Source organism: Tupaia chinensis, unplaced genomic scaffold (assembly GCF_000334495.1).
Source record: "Tupaia chinensis unplaced genomic scaffold, TupChi_1.0 Scaffold000523_1, whole genome shotgun sequence".
Taxonomy (NCBI): Eukaryota; Metazoa; Chordata; class Mammalia; order Scandentia; family Tupaiidae; genus Tupaia; species Tupaia belangeri.
The window spans coordinates 1,631,255-1,645,916 of NW_006160036.1; the positions used below are offsets into that span (position 1 = coordinate 1,631,255).

Below are 14,662 nucleotides of genomic sequence, written 5' to 3' on the forward strand. Positions count from 1 at the left end.
AGGGCCCCCAGGAGAAGCCAGCCCCGTACTCTGTCGTCTCGGCTCCCGTAGTCGCCCGCCCCCGACGCGCTGGACGCCGGGAAGCCCAGTTCGCGCGCTTTATGGGAACACCGCGAGAGAGGACAGTAGCCAGGCGTGAGAACAAGCAGCTTTATTGTTTGCTTCCACCCAGGTAGAGCGAACCCGGAAGCTCCCTGTTCAATTCCTAGGCGTCCCTTCCGAGAACATCTTCCAGGCTCCAGAGTCCGTCCTGTGCACTCCCGGGCGAGGGAGCCCCGGCCCCGCACCGCCAGCAGCAGCTCTTCCCCGCAGACCGCCCGCACACCGGTTCTCCACCACAGACGCAGGAACACCTTAGGGCCCCAAACCAGGCGTCTCCCCCTGCAGCGGCTCCACCGATGGCACCTCCTCCTGCCCATCTTCAAGGTGAGCTGGAGGGACTGGCGCCAAGCTTGGTTCCTCGGCTGGACTTGGACACTCGGGTGTTGGACACTCAGGTGCAGGAGCTGTGAGCTCAGGCACGAGCTCCTTCTCATCTAAGGGGAAGACCATCTCTCTCTTGGGCAGGATGAAGGCAAGAGGCTCCTGGATGGCACTGCTGTTCACATGCCCCAGGTGTCCGTACTTAGATAGCTGAGTGGGCGGAATGCCTGACACAGACGGTAGGGAAAATGAAACAGGAAAAAAACGCTATTAATAAAATTCAATATGGATAGAAGCCACAGAAAAGAGAAAAGAACAGGCACAACTAGCATGTTCAAACAGCAGAAGGTAACTTTTGTGGTACTGGACAGGAAGCTCTGCTCTTTAGCAAGGCTAGGAGCGTAATCGGGCAGCACCGGGCAGATGGTCTCAGTGAACACAGGCCTCCCTGTTACTGACCCAAGGGGAAAGCTGGGGCCAAAGTGAAGGCAGCCATTCTTACCGGTGTGATCACTGACCTATTCCCTTGTGGGAATCTACATCTCCCTCATCCCAGGACGCAGAAATGAGTGCGAATTAGAAAAAACATTAACTCCTCTGCATGTTTTATAGAAAAGGGATCATACAATATGTGCCTTCTGGGCTGGTCCATGACCTAGTGGTTAAGGAAGCCTGATGCCACATAGCTAACCATGTAGATGGAATCCTGGCCCTGGCAGGGTGAAAAACATGAGGGGCGCATGTGTGTGCACACCCAAAAGCCTAATAGGATGGAGAAATGGGAGAGACCAAATTGTGTGGATACCAAGTCCCATCAGGAAGTGCTTTCTCTCGCCCTCTCTTGTCTCACTATTATGGAGTGTACATACCCTCTGGCAATCAAAAAGATGTGGCTTCTTCCATTTAGGTCTATTTAGCCATAATATATATATTTTTTTAATTTCATTTTTCCTGTAGAATGTGTGCTCTCATTAGAGACAGAGAGAGAGGGTAAGTGAGAAATCACCCTGTGGTGGGGGAATGCCACAATCCCTTCTTCATTCTCTGGGGATCTTGGGTATACACCCAGCATGATTTTCAAGCTGCAGGGACCCAAACCACATAGTTGGCCATGTGGGATCAAGTGCTTTAATCTCCATGGCAACTGCTGACCCATGTCTTAATTCCTTTTTTAGGAAATGTCCAGAAAAAGCAAATCTACAGCAATAGAAAGGTTGCCCAGAGCCAAGGGAGCACTTGAGGAACCACCACAAATGGACATAAGGGATCTTTTTTTGGATGGCAGTATAGTTGCACACCTCTGCACTTTTAGTCACACATACATGCATGTAAATTATTTAGCATGTAAATTACTTACCAGTAAAACATTTGAAAATCTCCTCTTACCTAAAGTCTGTGCTATCTGAGCTGGTGGGAAAAGGACTTGGAGACAGCGATTCAAATAAGGAACGAGGTCTTCCAGAAAGATAGTGCAGAACTGGACGAAGAGCTCTTGTTCCCCACTGCTGAAGGCAGCTTCTTCGGCACGATGGAAGGCCAGGATTATTTTGGTTACCTAAAAGACAAGGACACTAGCAATCACTGGGGCAGTCTTTCTCCAAATTACAAATGTGCAGCACTCAGCTGTTCATGAAGAAATGCATTCCAGACAGTACATTCTATTACCACCTTGTTTAAACTCAGAATTGTGGTCGTTCTCCACAATTCTGTCACTTCGTTGATGTATTTCTTTCTTTCTTTTTTTTTTTTCTTTTTTTGGAGAGGTTTTTGCTATAGGGCGCATGCACTCGCCAGAGACAGAAAATGAGAAATCACCCACGCGAACTGGTGTCTCTGTCTGGCAAGCGCATGTGCCCTATAGCAAAAAACCTCTCACCCCCCCTCCCCAAATAAAAAGCACATACTGTGGTTCTGAACTTCTTTGGTTCAAATCCCAACTGTACAACCTGGTTCTATGACTTCCAAATGATTAGTTATGCACTATACCTTAGTTCCCTCATCTATCAGATCCATCCATTAGCAGGACCTGTGTCATAGTGTTGTGAGGATAAAGTCTTAATCTCTGTAATTATGATGAACACTATTTTACATGGAGTAAGATCTTTTTTTTTTTTTAAAGAGGTTTTTTTTTGCTACAGGGCGCGTGTGATCACCAGAGAGACAGAGACAGAGAGACAGAAAGTGAGAAATCACCCCTCCCCAGGGGGGATGGCCATGCCACAATCCCTTCTCCTCCATTTTCCTCTCAGGATCTTGGGCACGCACGCACATGTACCAGGTGTAAGTTTCAGCCACCGGGTCCAGGACTCGAACCGCAGTCGACTACATGGGAGTTCAGTGACACAGCCATTACACTAACTGCTGGTCCCAAGATCTTTCTTACTCTTAGAAGAGACATCAGCAGAAGGATAGTATGGTTCAGCCCCTGATGTGGTAGTTACGGTGACTAAATCTCACATGACTGACTGGGCAGTTTGAGTCTTAGACCTAATTTCTTGAAAAACACACTGGGTGTGTGTGTGCACATTCGCAAAAAATGGGTGAGTGAAAAAGGAATTGCGATGTGACCATTCCCTGTTGGGGATGCTTTTTCACCACTACTGCCAACCTCTATAAACACAGGTGCCCTTTGGCAAAATTGAAAAAAAGAGATTTAGGCCAGTATGGTTACACCACTGGACTCCCACATGGCTGACCGTGGGTTGAGTCCCAGACCCAGTGACTTGAAACACACTGGGCATGTGTGCCCAAATTCCTAGGAGTAGAATGGAGGAGAAGGGATTGCTATGGCCATCCCCCTGGGCGGGTGATTTTTCACTTTCCGTCTCACTGTCTCAGTCTCTCTCTGGCAAGCACACGCACCCTAAGGCAAAAAGCTCTTAAAATAAAAAAAAATTTATACAGGGCCGGCAGGTGGCATGGTGGTTAAAGGTGCTGGACTCCCACATGGCTGACCATTGTTCAAGTCCTGGACCTGGTGGCTTGTTTTCTCGCTTTCCCTTTCTTTCTCTGTCTCTCTGATCACACTGGAAAATGATAAAAATAATAAAGTTAAATAAATATTTTTAAAAAAGATTTTATACAAGTGCCACCTGACTGACATTTACAAGATGCCATTAATTTGAAGAAGCATCCTAGGGAGCTGGCAGGTGGCATGGTGGTTAAAGTGCTGGACTCCCACATGGCCAACTGTGGTTTTCATCCTGGACCTGGCGGCTTGCTTTCTCCCTCTCCCAGTTGTCTCTCTCTGGTCAAGTTGAAGAATAATAAATAAAATTATATGAATAGTTCTAAAAATTTTTCTGAAGAAAGAATCCTAGTATCTAAGGATTTCAGTGTGTAAAAATGTGCACCATACTAGAATAGTATTACAACTACTTTAGGCAGAATTATAAGATGGCTTTCATTATTCTTGTGCCTAGTATCCATGCCGTTGTGTAATCATTTTTCCCTGTATGCATATAGAATCTGAAACTTGCTTCTAGCCAACAATATAGTAAAGATGAAGGATTTTTTATATGACTTTGAATTAATTAGAAGATTATGAGACCAGCAGGTGGCATGGTGGTTAAGATGATGAACGCTCCCACACATGGCTGACCACAGTTCGAGACCAGTACCTAGTGGCTTACTTTCTCACTTCTCTCTTTCTCTCTCTCTTTCTAGTCAAATTAAGTTAATAAATAAATGAAATTAAATAAATAAGTCTGAGGAAATAAAAGATTATTCTGGGGGCTGGCAGGTGGTGTGGTAGTTAAGGCACTGGACTCCCAAATGGTTGACAGTAGTTCAAGTTCCAGACCCGGCAGCTTGCTTGCTCTCTTTCTCTTTCTCACACTGGCGAACTCATGTAACCTACAGCATATTAAAATGTAACAATAATAAATACTTTTTTTAAGATAAGGTTATTCTGTACAGGTCTGATTTAGTCAGATGGACCTTTTAAAACACTAAATCAGACCTCGAAAAAGAGCCTTGAGCTCTCTTGCTGGCTTTTTTTTTTTTTTTTTTAAGAATTTTTTTCAATAGAGGGCGTGGGCTCCCCAGAAACAGAAAGCGAGAAATCACCCCATGGGGGGATGGCCACACTGAAATCCCTTCTCCTCCATTTCCCTCTCGGGATCTTGGGTGTACACGCGCCCGGTGTGAGTTTAAGCCACCGGGTGCGGGACTCAAATCACGGTCGACTACAGCAACATAGCCATTATGCTAACTGCTGGTCCCGCTGCCCTGATTTAACTTTATTTATTCATTTATTTAACTTTTGACCAGAGAGGTAAAGAGCAAGAGGTGGGAGGAGGTAAGAAAGCAAGCCGCCGGGCTAAGTAAGCTGCTAAGTTTGTGGAGATTCGTTATGAAGCAACATAAAGCATTTACTTATAGTTAATTGTTAATATAGGTGAGCCACTTCATGGATTGTTTTAGGGTCTCTTCAGAACCAGAGCTTCTCAGCCGGAAAAACCTCTGAAACCTCTCCAAGTCAGCATGTACCACTGTCAGATAGACTGATTTAATAGTTTGTCTGCCTGTTACCAAAGACCCAGGGTGGTAAAAAGCCAACAGAATGTGCTCACCTTGGCAAGAGCATCCTCTAAGGCCCCAGTCACATCTTGCGCCAAGGCCACAGGGCAGCAGAGGCGCAGATCATTGAAGGCAACCAGAATATTGTTGAGGAAGCAAGCAAGGGGTGGGAAGTCTAAGAGTACCATTGGTGGCTGCAGTGTCCCTGGCTGAGCAGCTGGCACAGCAGGAGGCATGTTACTGCTGCCCAGAATGGCTGGAGCTGAGATGAGGGTGTAGGAGTTCATTTCATCCTGGAATTTCTCCACAGCTTCCTGAATTGCTTTCTGGAAAGTGCTGATGGCCACCCGCTGGAAAACAGGAGCCAACTGACCCCGGAAATCAGCTCCCACCCGGCTGAAGGAGAGCCCAAAGTACATGCACTGGCCCAGCAGAGAGTCCAGGCGGCCCCCTATTCCCCGATAAAGGTCTGACTCTAGCACCTGCAGAAACTGTGAGACTTTCTGTAGCACCCAACCATGGAAGATGGCACTCTCATTGACAGTGGGCTCTCCCATGGCAGGGGGCAGCAGTGGGTCCTCGTCTGAAAAGATGGCACGGTACTGCGTGATGATATCAAAGAGATGGACACGGCAGGCCTCGATAGTTTTTGTGATATGGAAATAGGGATCATCATTAGGGATGCCCGTCAGGATGGAACGGAGCCAAGCATCCCGGGCCTGAAGAAATTTCACCCTCAGCTCAGCCTCAGTGAAGACGTCCATGCGCCGCAGGTAGCCAATGACACGGAGGCAGGCAGGGAGCTGGATGTTGGTCCTCAGTTGCTGGATCAGCTGGCTCAGCATCAGTTGCATGGACTGGCGCACCTCATTCACAATGCCCTGTTAATACAGAGAGTTGAGACAACAGCATGCTGACAAAGACTTCTCTAGAATCTGTTCTATTAACCCTGATTGCAGGCTAGTAAACACACAGCTTTCATGACATATGAAGTAGATTTCCCAAGGCTGATGCTAATAGGTCCACTAACAAAGATCTTGTTGGACTAACTTTCTTGCTTAAAATGTGTAAAATCATCCAGTGACTTCCTATGCAGTCACAAGTCCAACCACTTCCCATGGCCTCCAAGCCCTGCCTACCTGCCATGTCACCTGCTTTCCTCATTACAATCCAGTCACATTGGCTTTCTTTCTATCCTTTTAACACTCCAACTTCTCAGTACACCTCAGCCCTGTTCTTGTTTTTCCCACTTTTTTCTCTGCTCTTCCCTCAGACCTTTGCATAGTTGGTTTCTCACCGAGGACTCAGCTTAAATGTCACTTCTCCAGAAAGACCTTCCCTGACCACTCTACCTAAGGTAACCCACTCTGGTCTCCCACTACCCCATTCCTTTATTTTCTTCAGATAATTACCACGCTCTGAAACGGTCATATTATTTTGTCAATTACTGGACCTCTCTAGAATGTGAGCACGAGAGCCAGGGTCTTGCCTGCTGTTCACACCTTACTGTTCACATTTAAGTTAGTGCCTGGCACAGAATTAATATGTATCTTTGAATAAATGAATTTTTTATGCTCACATCTGCCTTGCTGGCAGAAACTGATGTGAAATATACAAAGATTTCTACATAAAGATTCAATCATGACTACAGAATTAATTATCAAAAGATCAATTTCAGTCTTCTCTGGGTAAGATGGCTACCTGGATGACAGGGATGGAGGAGTACTTCCTTTCTAGTCGGTGTACATAGGCTGCAAGCTCCAGGGCCTCTTCATAATAGCTGTTCCGGACACAAGTGTCCATGAGCTGAGGAATCTCCAGGATTTCCAGGATTTCCGTGTGCCGATTTAGAGTCAGGGTGTTCATCCGGCGGTTGGAGCTGATCTCCTCGGCTTCCTTCACAAAGTTTCTAGTAATAATCAGGAGACTGTTGGTCTCTCACTGCTCTGTACCCAAACTTTAACCACAGTTACTAAGCCCTAGATAGATGGTTTATTAGATTTAATTTTCACCAGACCTATGAGTTAGTACTGTTATCCCAGAGAGGTTAAGTAACTTGTCTAGATCATGTGACTAATAAGTGATTGATAGATCTGAATCCAGATCTGCTACTTCCTTGCCATGGCAAGGTACTTAGCCTCTTTGAAACTGTTTCCTCACTGGCAAAATAAAAGGATTCTCATAAGTGTGAGAATTAAATGAGATGATAGGTACAAAGCACCTAACACAGAATCTGTCTCAGAGTAAATGTGTCAAGAGTAAAAGAGACAGAGGAAAATGTTCCTTTAATAATAATTATTGTTTTCTTACAAAGTACTAACTAGTCTAGAAGCCACAGATGTACCCCAAGCTACCCCAGGGTTTTTTTGGTTGTTGTTATTTTAAGAGGACAGTGCAAGACTCGGGTCTTAATCTTCTCTAAATATGATACTGCTTAACTTTAATTCCTGCCAGTCTACTTTTCCCATTTCTTTTCTAGTGCAGAAGTCTGGGACATTGAAAGGGACAAACAATGTTATTGAATATCCAGAGGTTCAAATGGAAAATTAAACTTTAATTATGAAAAGCTGGAAGGGAAAAAAAGTAAAGCATTTTTCATGTACAAATGTTAAAAGGATTCATCTTTTCTGTAATAAGTCGTTATATTCTACCAAACTGCTAAGGTAAAATTAAACACACATTCTTTCTTCAAAACCAAGTGTATAGCTTAACAATAAAAAAAGAAATGCTAGAAGGCAGAACTAGGTCTGAGGTAGAAAATGGCTCAGAAAAGAGAGTCTATTAAGATAATCCTGTTGCTCCCCAAATTGAAGAATTTCCTTGTCAGCTTCCTATAAGCAAAAGTTTTTGAGCATATGATCTCAGTGCCAGCTGTTATATATATGAAATTACATAAATATGCACATATGTTAAACTGACATTTACAGAGTAGTAAATATGTCAGTCCCGATAAGTGCCTCCCATGGATTCTCTTTAGTTGGTGCTCACAACAGCCTTATCTCAGAGAGACAAGACCTCAGGTTCCAATCTGACGTTGAAATTTACTAGGTGTGTCCTTGGACAGGTCACTAACCTGAGTCTCAACTTCCTCCAATAATAGTACCCACCTCAAAGGCTATTGTGAGGCTTAAGTGGATTAATAAAGAGCTCAGGGGAGAGCTTGGCACGTGGTAAGAAGCACTATGTCATCTATCTCATCGTAAATGTCAACCATTCCAGTTAAAGGCCCCGTTAGCTCCAGGCCCGCCACACCTGCAGCTCTGCTGGAAGTTGGGCAAGCGGTCAAGCAGGCGGCGGAGCGACGCCTCCACGTCGCCAAAGAGGCGGTGGATGCGTTCGGTGCACTCGGCGCCGCGGATGAAGGTCTTGTAGTTGGCGAAGGCCAAGTCGCGAGTCTGCTGCAGCAGCTGCGCCCGCTCCTCTGCCAGGCGCTCCGGCTCGCGCCGCAGCCGCTCCAGCCCAGAGCCGCTCGTCGGGCCGCTCCCGCCACTGGGCCTCAGGGAACCGGTCTCGGAACAGCGACGCCAAGAGCCCTTCATCCTCCACCTCCCCGAGGGCCGCTGCCGTGGCTGTCGCCGTGGCTGAGGCCGTGGTTGAGGTTGAGACAGTCGTCGCTGCCGCCACCACCGCTGCCATCTTTCCTGCCGCCGCGCCCCTCCCCGGGGCCCGCTGCGGTGGCTGTCGCCGTGGCTGAGGCCGTGGTTGAGGTTGAGACAGTCGTCGCTGCCGCCACCACCGCTGCCATCTTTCCTGCAGCAGCGTCACTTCCCCGGTACCAGCGAGGGCGTTGCCTCTTGTCGTAAGACCGGAAGCAATAAGGACACACTTCCTGTCCCTGGTTTCTTACCTAGCCGGCTGTCTTTCCCCAGCGGTCCTCCAGCCTAAGGGGCGCCTTCGTGAGGAACGAGTGGAGAGGGGCTAGAGAGGCAGTCTTGGGGGTTGCCGGGAGTGGCTGGCCAACTTCCGTTTCCGGCTATTCGGGCACGAGGGTTTGGTGTTCCAACCCAGTGGCGAGATGCGGCCGTTGACTGAAGAGGAGACACGTGTGATGTTTGAGAAGATCGCGAAATAGTAGGAGCGCGGGGGGCGCCGGGGGGAGCGCGTGTGTCTGTAGGGGCCAGGGCGTGGGTGGAGCAGGGGCGCGCTGCAGGGCCGAGTTCGTTCCGGCGCAGTCTCCAACCCTCTTTTCGCCCTCAGCATCGGGGAGAATCTTCAGCTGCTAGTTGACCGGCCGGACGGCACCTACTGTTTCAGGCTGCACAACGACCGGGTGTACTACGTGAGGTGAGTGGAGGCCGGGCGGGCTGCGAAGACCGGGAGGGGCTTGGCCCCCACCAGCTTCCCTCACGCGAAACCTTCCTGTCCCTTACGCTTTAGTGAGAAGTTTTTTTTTAAGAATTATTTAATTTTATTTACTCAGTCATTTATTTTAATTTGACCAGACACACACACACACACAGAGAGAGAGAAAGAGAGAGAGAGAGAGAGAGAGAACGAAGGAAGGAGGGAAGGAGGGAGGAAGAGAGGAAGGGAGGAGGGAAGTGTAAAAACAAGCCACCAGGTTCAGGCCATGTGGGAGTGCCCAGTACCTTAACCACCACGCCACCTGCTGGTCTCCCATTTAGTGAGAAGATTTTGAAGCTGGCCGCCAATATCTCTGGGGACAAGCTGGTGTCTCTGGGGACCTGCTTCGGAAAATTCACCAAGACCCACAAGTTTCGGTTGCACATCACGGCTCTGGATTACCTTGCACCCTATGCCAAGGTTTGTGGGGTGTTCTCCATTCTGCTGTAGGGATGAAGTCAAGAATGAGGACCACGTCAAAATGCAGACTGTCAGGCAGTTTCTCTTGCATGGAGTCCCTGACAGTGCTTCAGTCAGTGCTAGCACATGGAAGTGTTTATAGGTCTGGCTGCTTGAGCATGTTTAGGGTTCTGGGATAGGAGTTCCATGCGGCTATAATCTTCTGCAAAACATAAAAACTGGGACCAGCAGTTGGCACAATGGCTATGTGGCTGGACTCCCATGTAGTTGACCACAGTTCGAGTCCCAGACCGGGTGGCTTAAACTCATGCGGGGCGCATGTGCATGCGTGCCAGAGATCCCGAGAGGAGAATGGAGGAGAAGGAATTGCAGTGTGGCCATCCCCCCTGGGGGGCGATTTCTCGCTGTCTATTTCTCTGTCTCTCTGTCTTTCTGGTGAGTGCACGTGCCCTATAGCACAAACCTCTCAAAACAAACAAGCAAAACAAAAAAAAACAATGAAGGCCCTCCTGCAGGTCAAAAAGTCAGTAAGTGGCTTTGATAAGAATTCCAGAAAAAGAACTTTTGAACTGTCCATGGGAGAAGTTGCTTAGGGAGTTGGAGAAAGAACATACTGGCAGTTCTGTTCAGGTTATGAACAACTTGAGGGAAACATTCATCATCTATTTTCCTTTCCTTAAAATTTTTTCAAGTAATTGATGACATATCTAGCAGCTAGCTTATCTGCAGCAACATTACTGTTAGTGAAGTGTCTATTGAATTCAATTTTTTTTTTCATATAGTATAAAGTATGGATAAAACCTGGAGCAGAGCAGTCCTTTCTGTATGGGAACCACGTATTGAAATCTGGACTGGGTCGAATCACTGAAAATACCTCTCAATACCAGGGAGTGGTGGTGTACTCCATGGCAGACATCCCTTTGGTGAGTAGAGATGGTAGCTTTTACAAAATCAAGTATGTTTTTATTAAGCAAGCATGTATTTTTGATCTGTGCTCTTGGGGGAGTAAATTCTCTGTTCCTTTCAATTCCTTTAAGATAAGAACTGTATTTTTCTTTTTTCATCTTTGTTATCTCCAGTCTTTGATGTGGGTTTGTGGAATTATTTGAGTGAATTAGTGTCTCTTCTTTTGAATCCCAGGGTTTTGGGGTGGCAGCAAAGTCTACACAAGACTGCAGGAAAGTAGACCCCATGGCGATTGTGGTATTTCATCAAGCAGACATTGGGGAATATGTACGACATGAAGAAACATTGACTTAAAAGGAAGTCATCCTGAGGACATACACTGTGGAAGGGCCTAGCTTTGTTTCTTGTGTCTATATAGACTCCGCCATTGTGTTGAATTTTGTCAACACTGACCTCTTCAGGGACTTCTTAGTTTTTAACATTGTCTATCACTGACAAATGCAGGCTGGATTCTTATTACATGGAAATGGCTCAGAAAATTAGTTTCAGATCTTTGACCAATCAGAATATTCCTTTTTATATTTGAATCAGAGGGCTTCTTGTTCTGAGTAACAGGTTCTCAATAATTGGAACTGAGGACAAGAATAGCTTATTATTGTTATCTGTGATAACACTTTGTTTTCTAAACTCACCATAAGAACATAATGTATATTTTCTGTTTTTTATTAACTATCATTAAAGGTAGATAATACGATGTCAGAATAGTAGGCCACGTGTGGGATTTTACAAATGAATTTTGGCTAAAATAATAAGACTAGTTTTTTCACCTGTGATTCTATGTAGTAAGTGCTGTGTGATGTGGAAGAAAAATTTGGATTCAGACCCAAGTTCTGCCTCCTATTAGCTGTGTGGCCTTGGATGAGTCATTCAACTTTATAAACTTTGTTTTCTTTCTTTTTAAAAAAAAATGCAAAACTAAAAGTTAGCTTATGAATGGTTTTTAAGAGTTGGAAAAGCATGGCTGTTGCGTCTAACACAGTGCCTGGAAATGATAGATGTTGGATAAATGGTGAGAACTATTTTTATATTGCATAGATTACGTATTGTAGGGTCTTAGGAGAGTAATTTGATAACATTATCTTGTCTTCCAACAATCCTTTTTCAATCTTTGTTTTTCTTAGATGAGATGATTTCAGACTGAGATGTTTTTTCCCCATCACCTTGATTTCATAAAACAATTTCTCTTATGAACTTTTATTTACCTGTTTAGACTGAACATAAAGCACTAATCAGAGACCCTGAAATTAAAACTCAGATCCTTTGTCCTTCCCCATGCCTCTCAAAATTATTTTTAAATTATTACATTTTTAAAAAATTAAGAGAAAAAATTTTAATAATCTGTATCATAAAGCAAAACAATGTCTTTAATGAGTATACTGCACATTTTTAATTATAGAGGTGATGTCCCTAAAAATGTTTTCAACTCCAAAAAGGCACTCTGGGGCCAGCAAGGTAGCTAGGTGGTTAAGGTGACTGGATCCCAAATGGCTGACCGCACAGTTTGAGTATCAGACCCAGTGGCTTAAGAAACACGCCAGGCACCTGTGTGTGCATGGCCAAACTCCCAGAGGAGAAGGAATTGTGGTGTGTCCTCCCCCCACCTCCCCGGGGGGAGGTGCTTGACTTTCTCTCTCTCTACCTGTCTGTTTGTGGCAGTGCAAGCGCCCTCCTGTGTAAATTAAAAAACAACAGCACTCTGCTAACTTTTATTTTTATGTGAAAAGTTGATTCTGTTCTATCTCTTTAAACTTTGCTCTCTTCTAAGTTTGTCTGTTAATCTCTAAGTGGACTCAGTGAAGGTTATGGCATTGCTGCATGTTGAACAGTATTTTGATAGTAGCATTTAATACATACTTTAGATGATAGCAGCCACAGAGGGACAAATGGTGGTATACTGGGCTGACCTATATGGAAGAGTTCCAGGTTCACATCCAGAGATCTCTCTCTCGGTGCACCAATCATGAATGCGCCCATGATCTGACGTTGGCTGAAGCTGGAGGTGTATCGCAGCATTCAGATCCTATTGGGGGCCTGGCCCCATAGCTCAGCCCTTAAGTGCTGCACCATAGAAAACCCCATCCTACATGGCCAACTGCAAGTTGAATCCTCACAGCTTGAGTAACCCATCAACGTGTGTATCTACCTGCCCAAAATCTTGACTGGATGGAGAGACGGAAGAAAAAGGATATCGACGTGTCTATGCCCTATTACAGGTGCTTTCTCTCTCTGTCTCTCTTTCTCTTTGGCAAATGTACATGCCCACTGGCAATAAAAGAAAAAAAAAAAGACTTTGTTGAGATGCTGTCTCTCTTTTCTGTCTTTCTTACTCGTGGAAGAAATAAACTTTTAAAATATATAGCCAACCACAGAACTTTTACGTTATTTTATTGCCATTTTGGCCTCATAGATGAGCATAACAAACTAAAGCATTAACAAGAAACAGCTTTTTTCCAATGACTTTATAAAGCAAATGTGACTAAAGCTTTGATAGAATTTCTGCCCCAGAAGAAAAGAGCCAAGGTGCTGTAGTCATCCTAGCTTAGCATCTTGGCTTCTTTGTATCTGTAGTTGGAACATTGAAGAGACGCTTCAAGAAATACAGCTGCAAGATCCCAGAAAGAACAATAACAAGGCTTTGGGCTGTTGACCACCAGTTCACATAGTTATAATTTGATTGGAGAAGGAAAAAGTCAGCCATTTTCCTCATCCGGGCAAAGGTGTAGTATCGCCACATGTGAAAGACATTGTTCTGCACCTTTCGTGTACTCTCCTATAGGAAAGAAAAGAGAGGAATCCTTTTCCCACCAACACACAAAAATCTGTCCTCACCTGGGTGTTCACTAGCACTAATCTAATGGAAGTTGAGTTATTTTCTCATGTTTTTAAGATATATAATGCTATGATAAGTTGTTGCTAAATGCTGGTTTTGCTGTATCTGAAAAATACTCTGGATTTTAATAAAAAATTGTAGGGGGCCAGCAGGTTGCATGGTGGTTAAGGCTCTGACTGGTTTGAGTCCCAGACCTATGACTTGAAAATCACACTGAGGGGGCCAGCAGGTGGTGTGGTGTTGAGGGTGCTGGACTCCCACATGGCCTACCACGGTTCAAGTCCAGACCTGGTGACTTTCTCGCTTTCTCTGTCTCCCTCTCTGATCAAATTAAAATAAATAAAGTTAAATAAAATAAGGGAAAAAAAAGAAAAGAAAATCACACTGAGCACATAAACCTGTGTTCCCAAAATACTGAGAGGACAATGGAGGAAAAGGGATTGCAGTGTGGCCATCCTCCCCAGAGGAAGGGTGTGAGTTCTTCCTGTCTCTTGCCCTCTGATAAAAACCTAAAAATAAAATTTTTTTCATGATGAAAAATTTTGATTCAAACCACAAAAGACTCTTGTAAATCTCTAGATTTAGGCAGGTACTCAGCACATCATTATGCTTCCAGATAGAGGATTATGCTGTTCTCTCTGTATGGGAGAAGACAAGGTTCTGCAGACTTTATTAAAAGTCTTGATAGTGGGACTAGCAGTTAGTGTAATGGCTATGTCACTGGACTCCCATGTAGTCGACCGCGGTTCGGGTCCCAGACCCGGCGGCTTAAACTCAAGCCAGGCATGTGTGCATGCGTGCCCAAGATTCTGAGAGAATGGAGGAGAAGGGGTTGCGGCATGGCCATCCCCCCTGGGGGGTGATTTCTTGCTTTCTGTCTCTCTGTCTCTGTCTTTCTGGTGAGCACACATGCCCTATAGCAAAAAACCTCTCCAAACAAAGGAAAAAAAAAGTCTTGATAGTGGGACCAGCAGATGGCATAATGGTTATGTTGCTGTACTCCCATGTAGTCGACCTAGGCTCTTCGACCTGGCAGCTTAAAACTCACGCCAGGAGGGCCAGCAGGTGCCATGGTGGTTAAGGCTGCTAGATTCCCATATGGCTGACCATGGGTTGAGTTTCAGCCCTGGGGGCTTGCCTTCTCCCCCCCCCCCCCCC

At 45.4% G+C, this 14,662-nt stretch overlaps 3 protein-coding genes across 4 annotated transcripts in view; 1 reads left to right on the top strand and 2 right to left on the bottom strand.

Annotated features, from left to right (window-relative positions):
* Positions 1–136: 136 nt before the first annotated feature.
* On the bottom strand, positions 137–8,600 carry COG8 (component of oligomeric golgi complex 8). The gene is given in 6 exon segments (XM_027775096.1): positions 137–650; positions 1,810–1,978; positions 4,998–5,825; positions 6,646–6,853; positions 8,197–8,415; positions 8,417–8,600. Coding segments are annotated over 6 exon segments (1,884 nt in total). The 5' UTR covers positions 8,581–8,600; the 3' UTR covers positions 137–354.
* Positions 8,601–8,800: 200 nt separating this feature from the next.
* Positions 8,801–12,966, top strand: NIP7 (nucleolar pre-rRNA processing protein NIP7). Of its 2 annotated transcripts, none has more exons than XM_014591020.2 (5): positions 8,801–9,015; positions 9,142–9,228; positions 9,570–9,708; positions 10,491–10,631; positions 12,534–12,966. In XM_014591020.2, the coding sequence occupies exons 1-5, from the start codon at positions 8,960–8,962 to the stop codon at positions 12,636–12,638; spliced, it is 528 nt and encodes a 175-aa protein (XP_014446506.1). In that variant the 5' UTR covers positions 8,801–8,959; the 3' UTR covers positions 12,639–12,966. The 2 variants fall into 2 exon arrangements, with proteins under 2 accessions (XP_014446506.1, XP_006156984.1); XM_006156922.3 differs by lacking the exon at positions 12,534–12,966 and adding an exon at positions 10,849–12,209 and having other exon boundaries at positions 8,802–9,015.
* A 76-nt stretch (positions 12,967–13,042) lies between these two features.
* The window catches only part of TMED6 (transmembrane p24 trafficking protein 6), a 10,092-nt gene continuing 8,472 nt past the window's right edge, over positions 13,043–14,662 (bottom strand). Inside the window, 1 exon segment of the mRNA XM_006156921.3 lies at positions 13,043–13,444. Coding sequence (XP_006156983.1) covers positions 13,214–13,444 — 231 coding nt within the window. The 3' untranslated portion in view covers positions 13,043–13,213.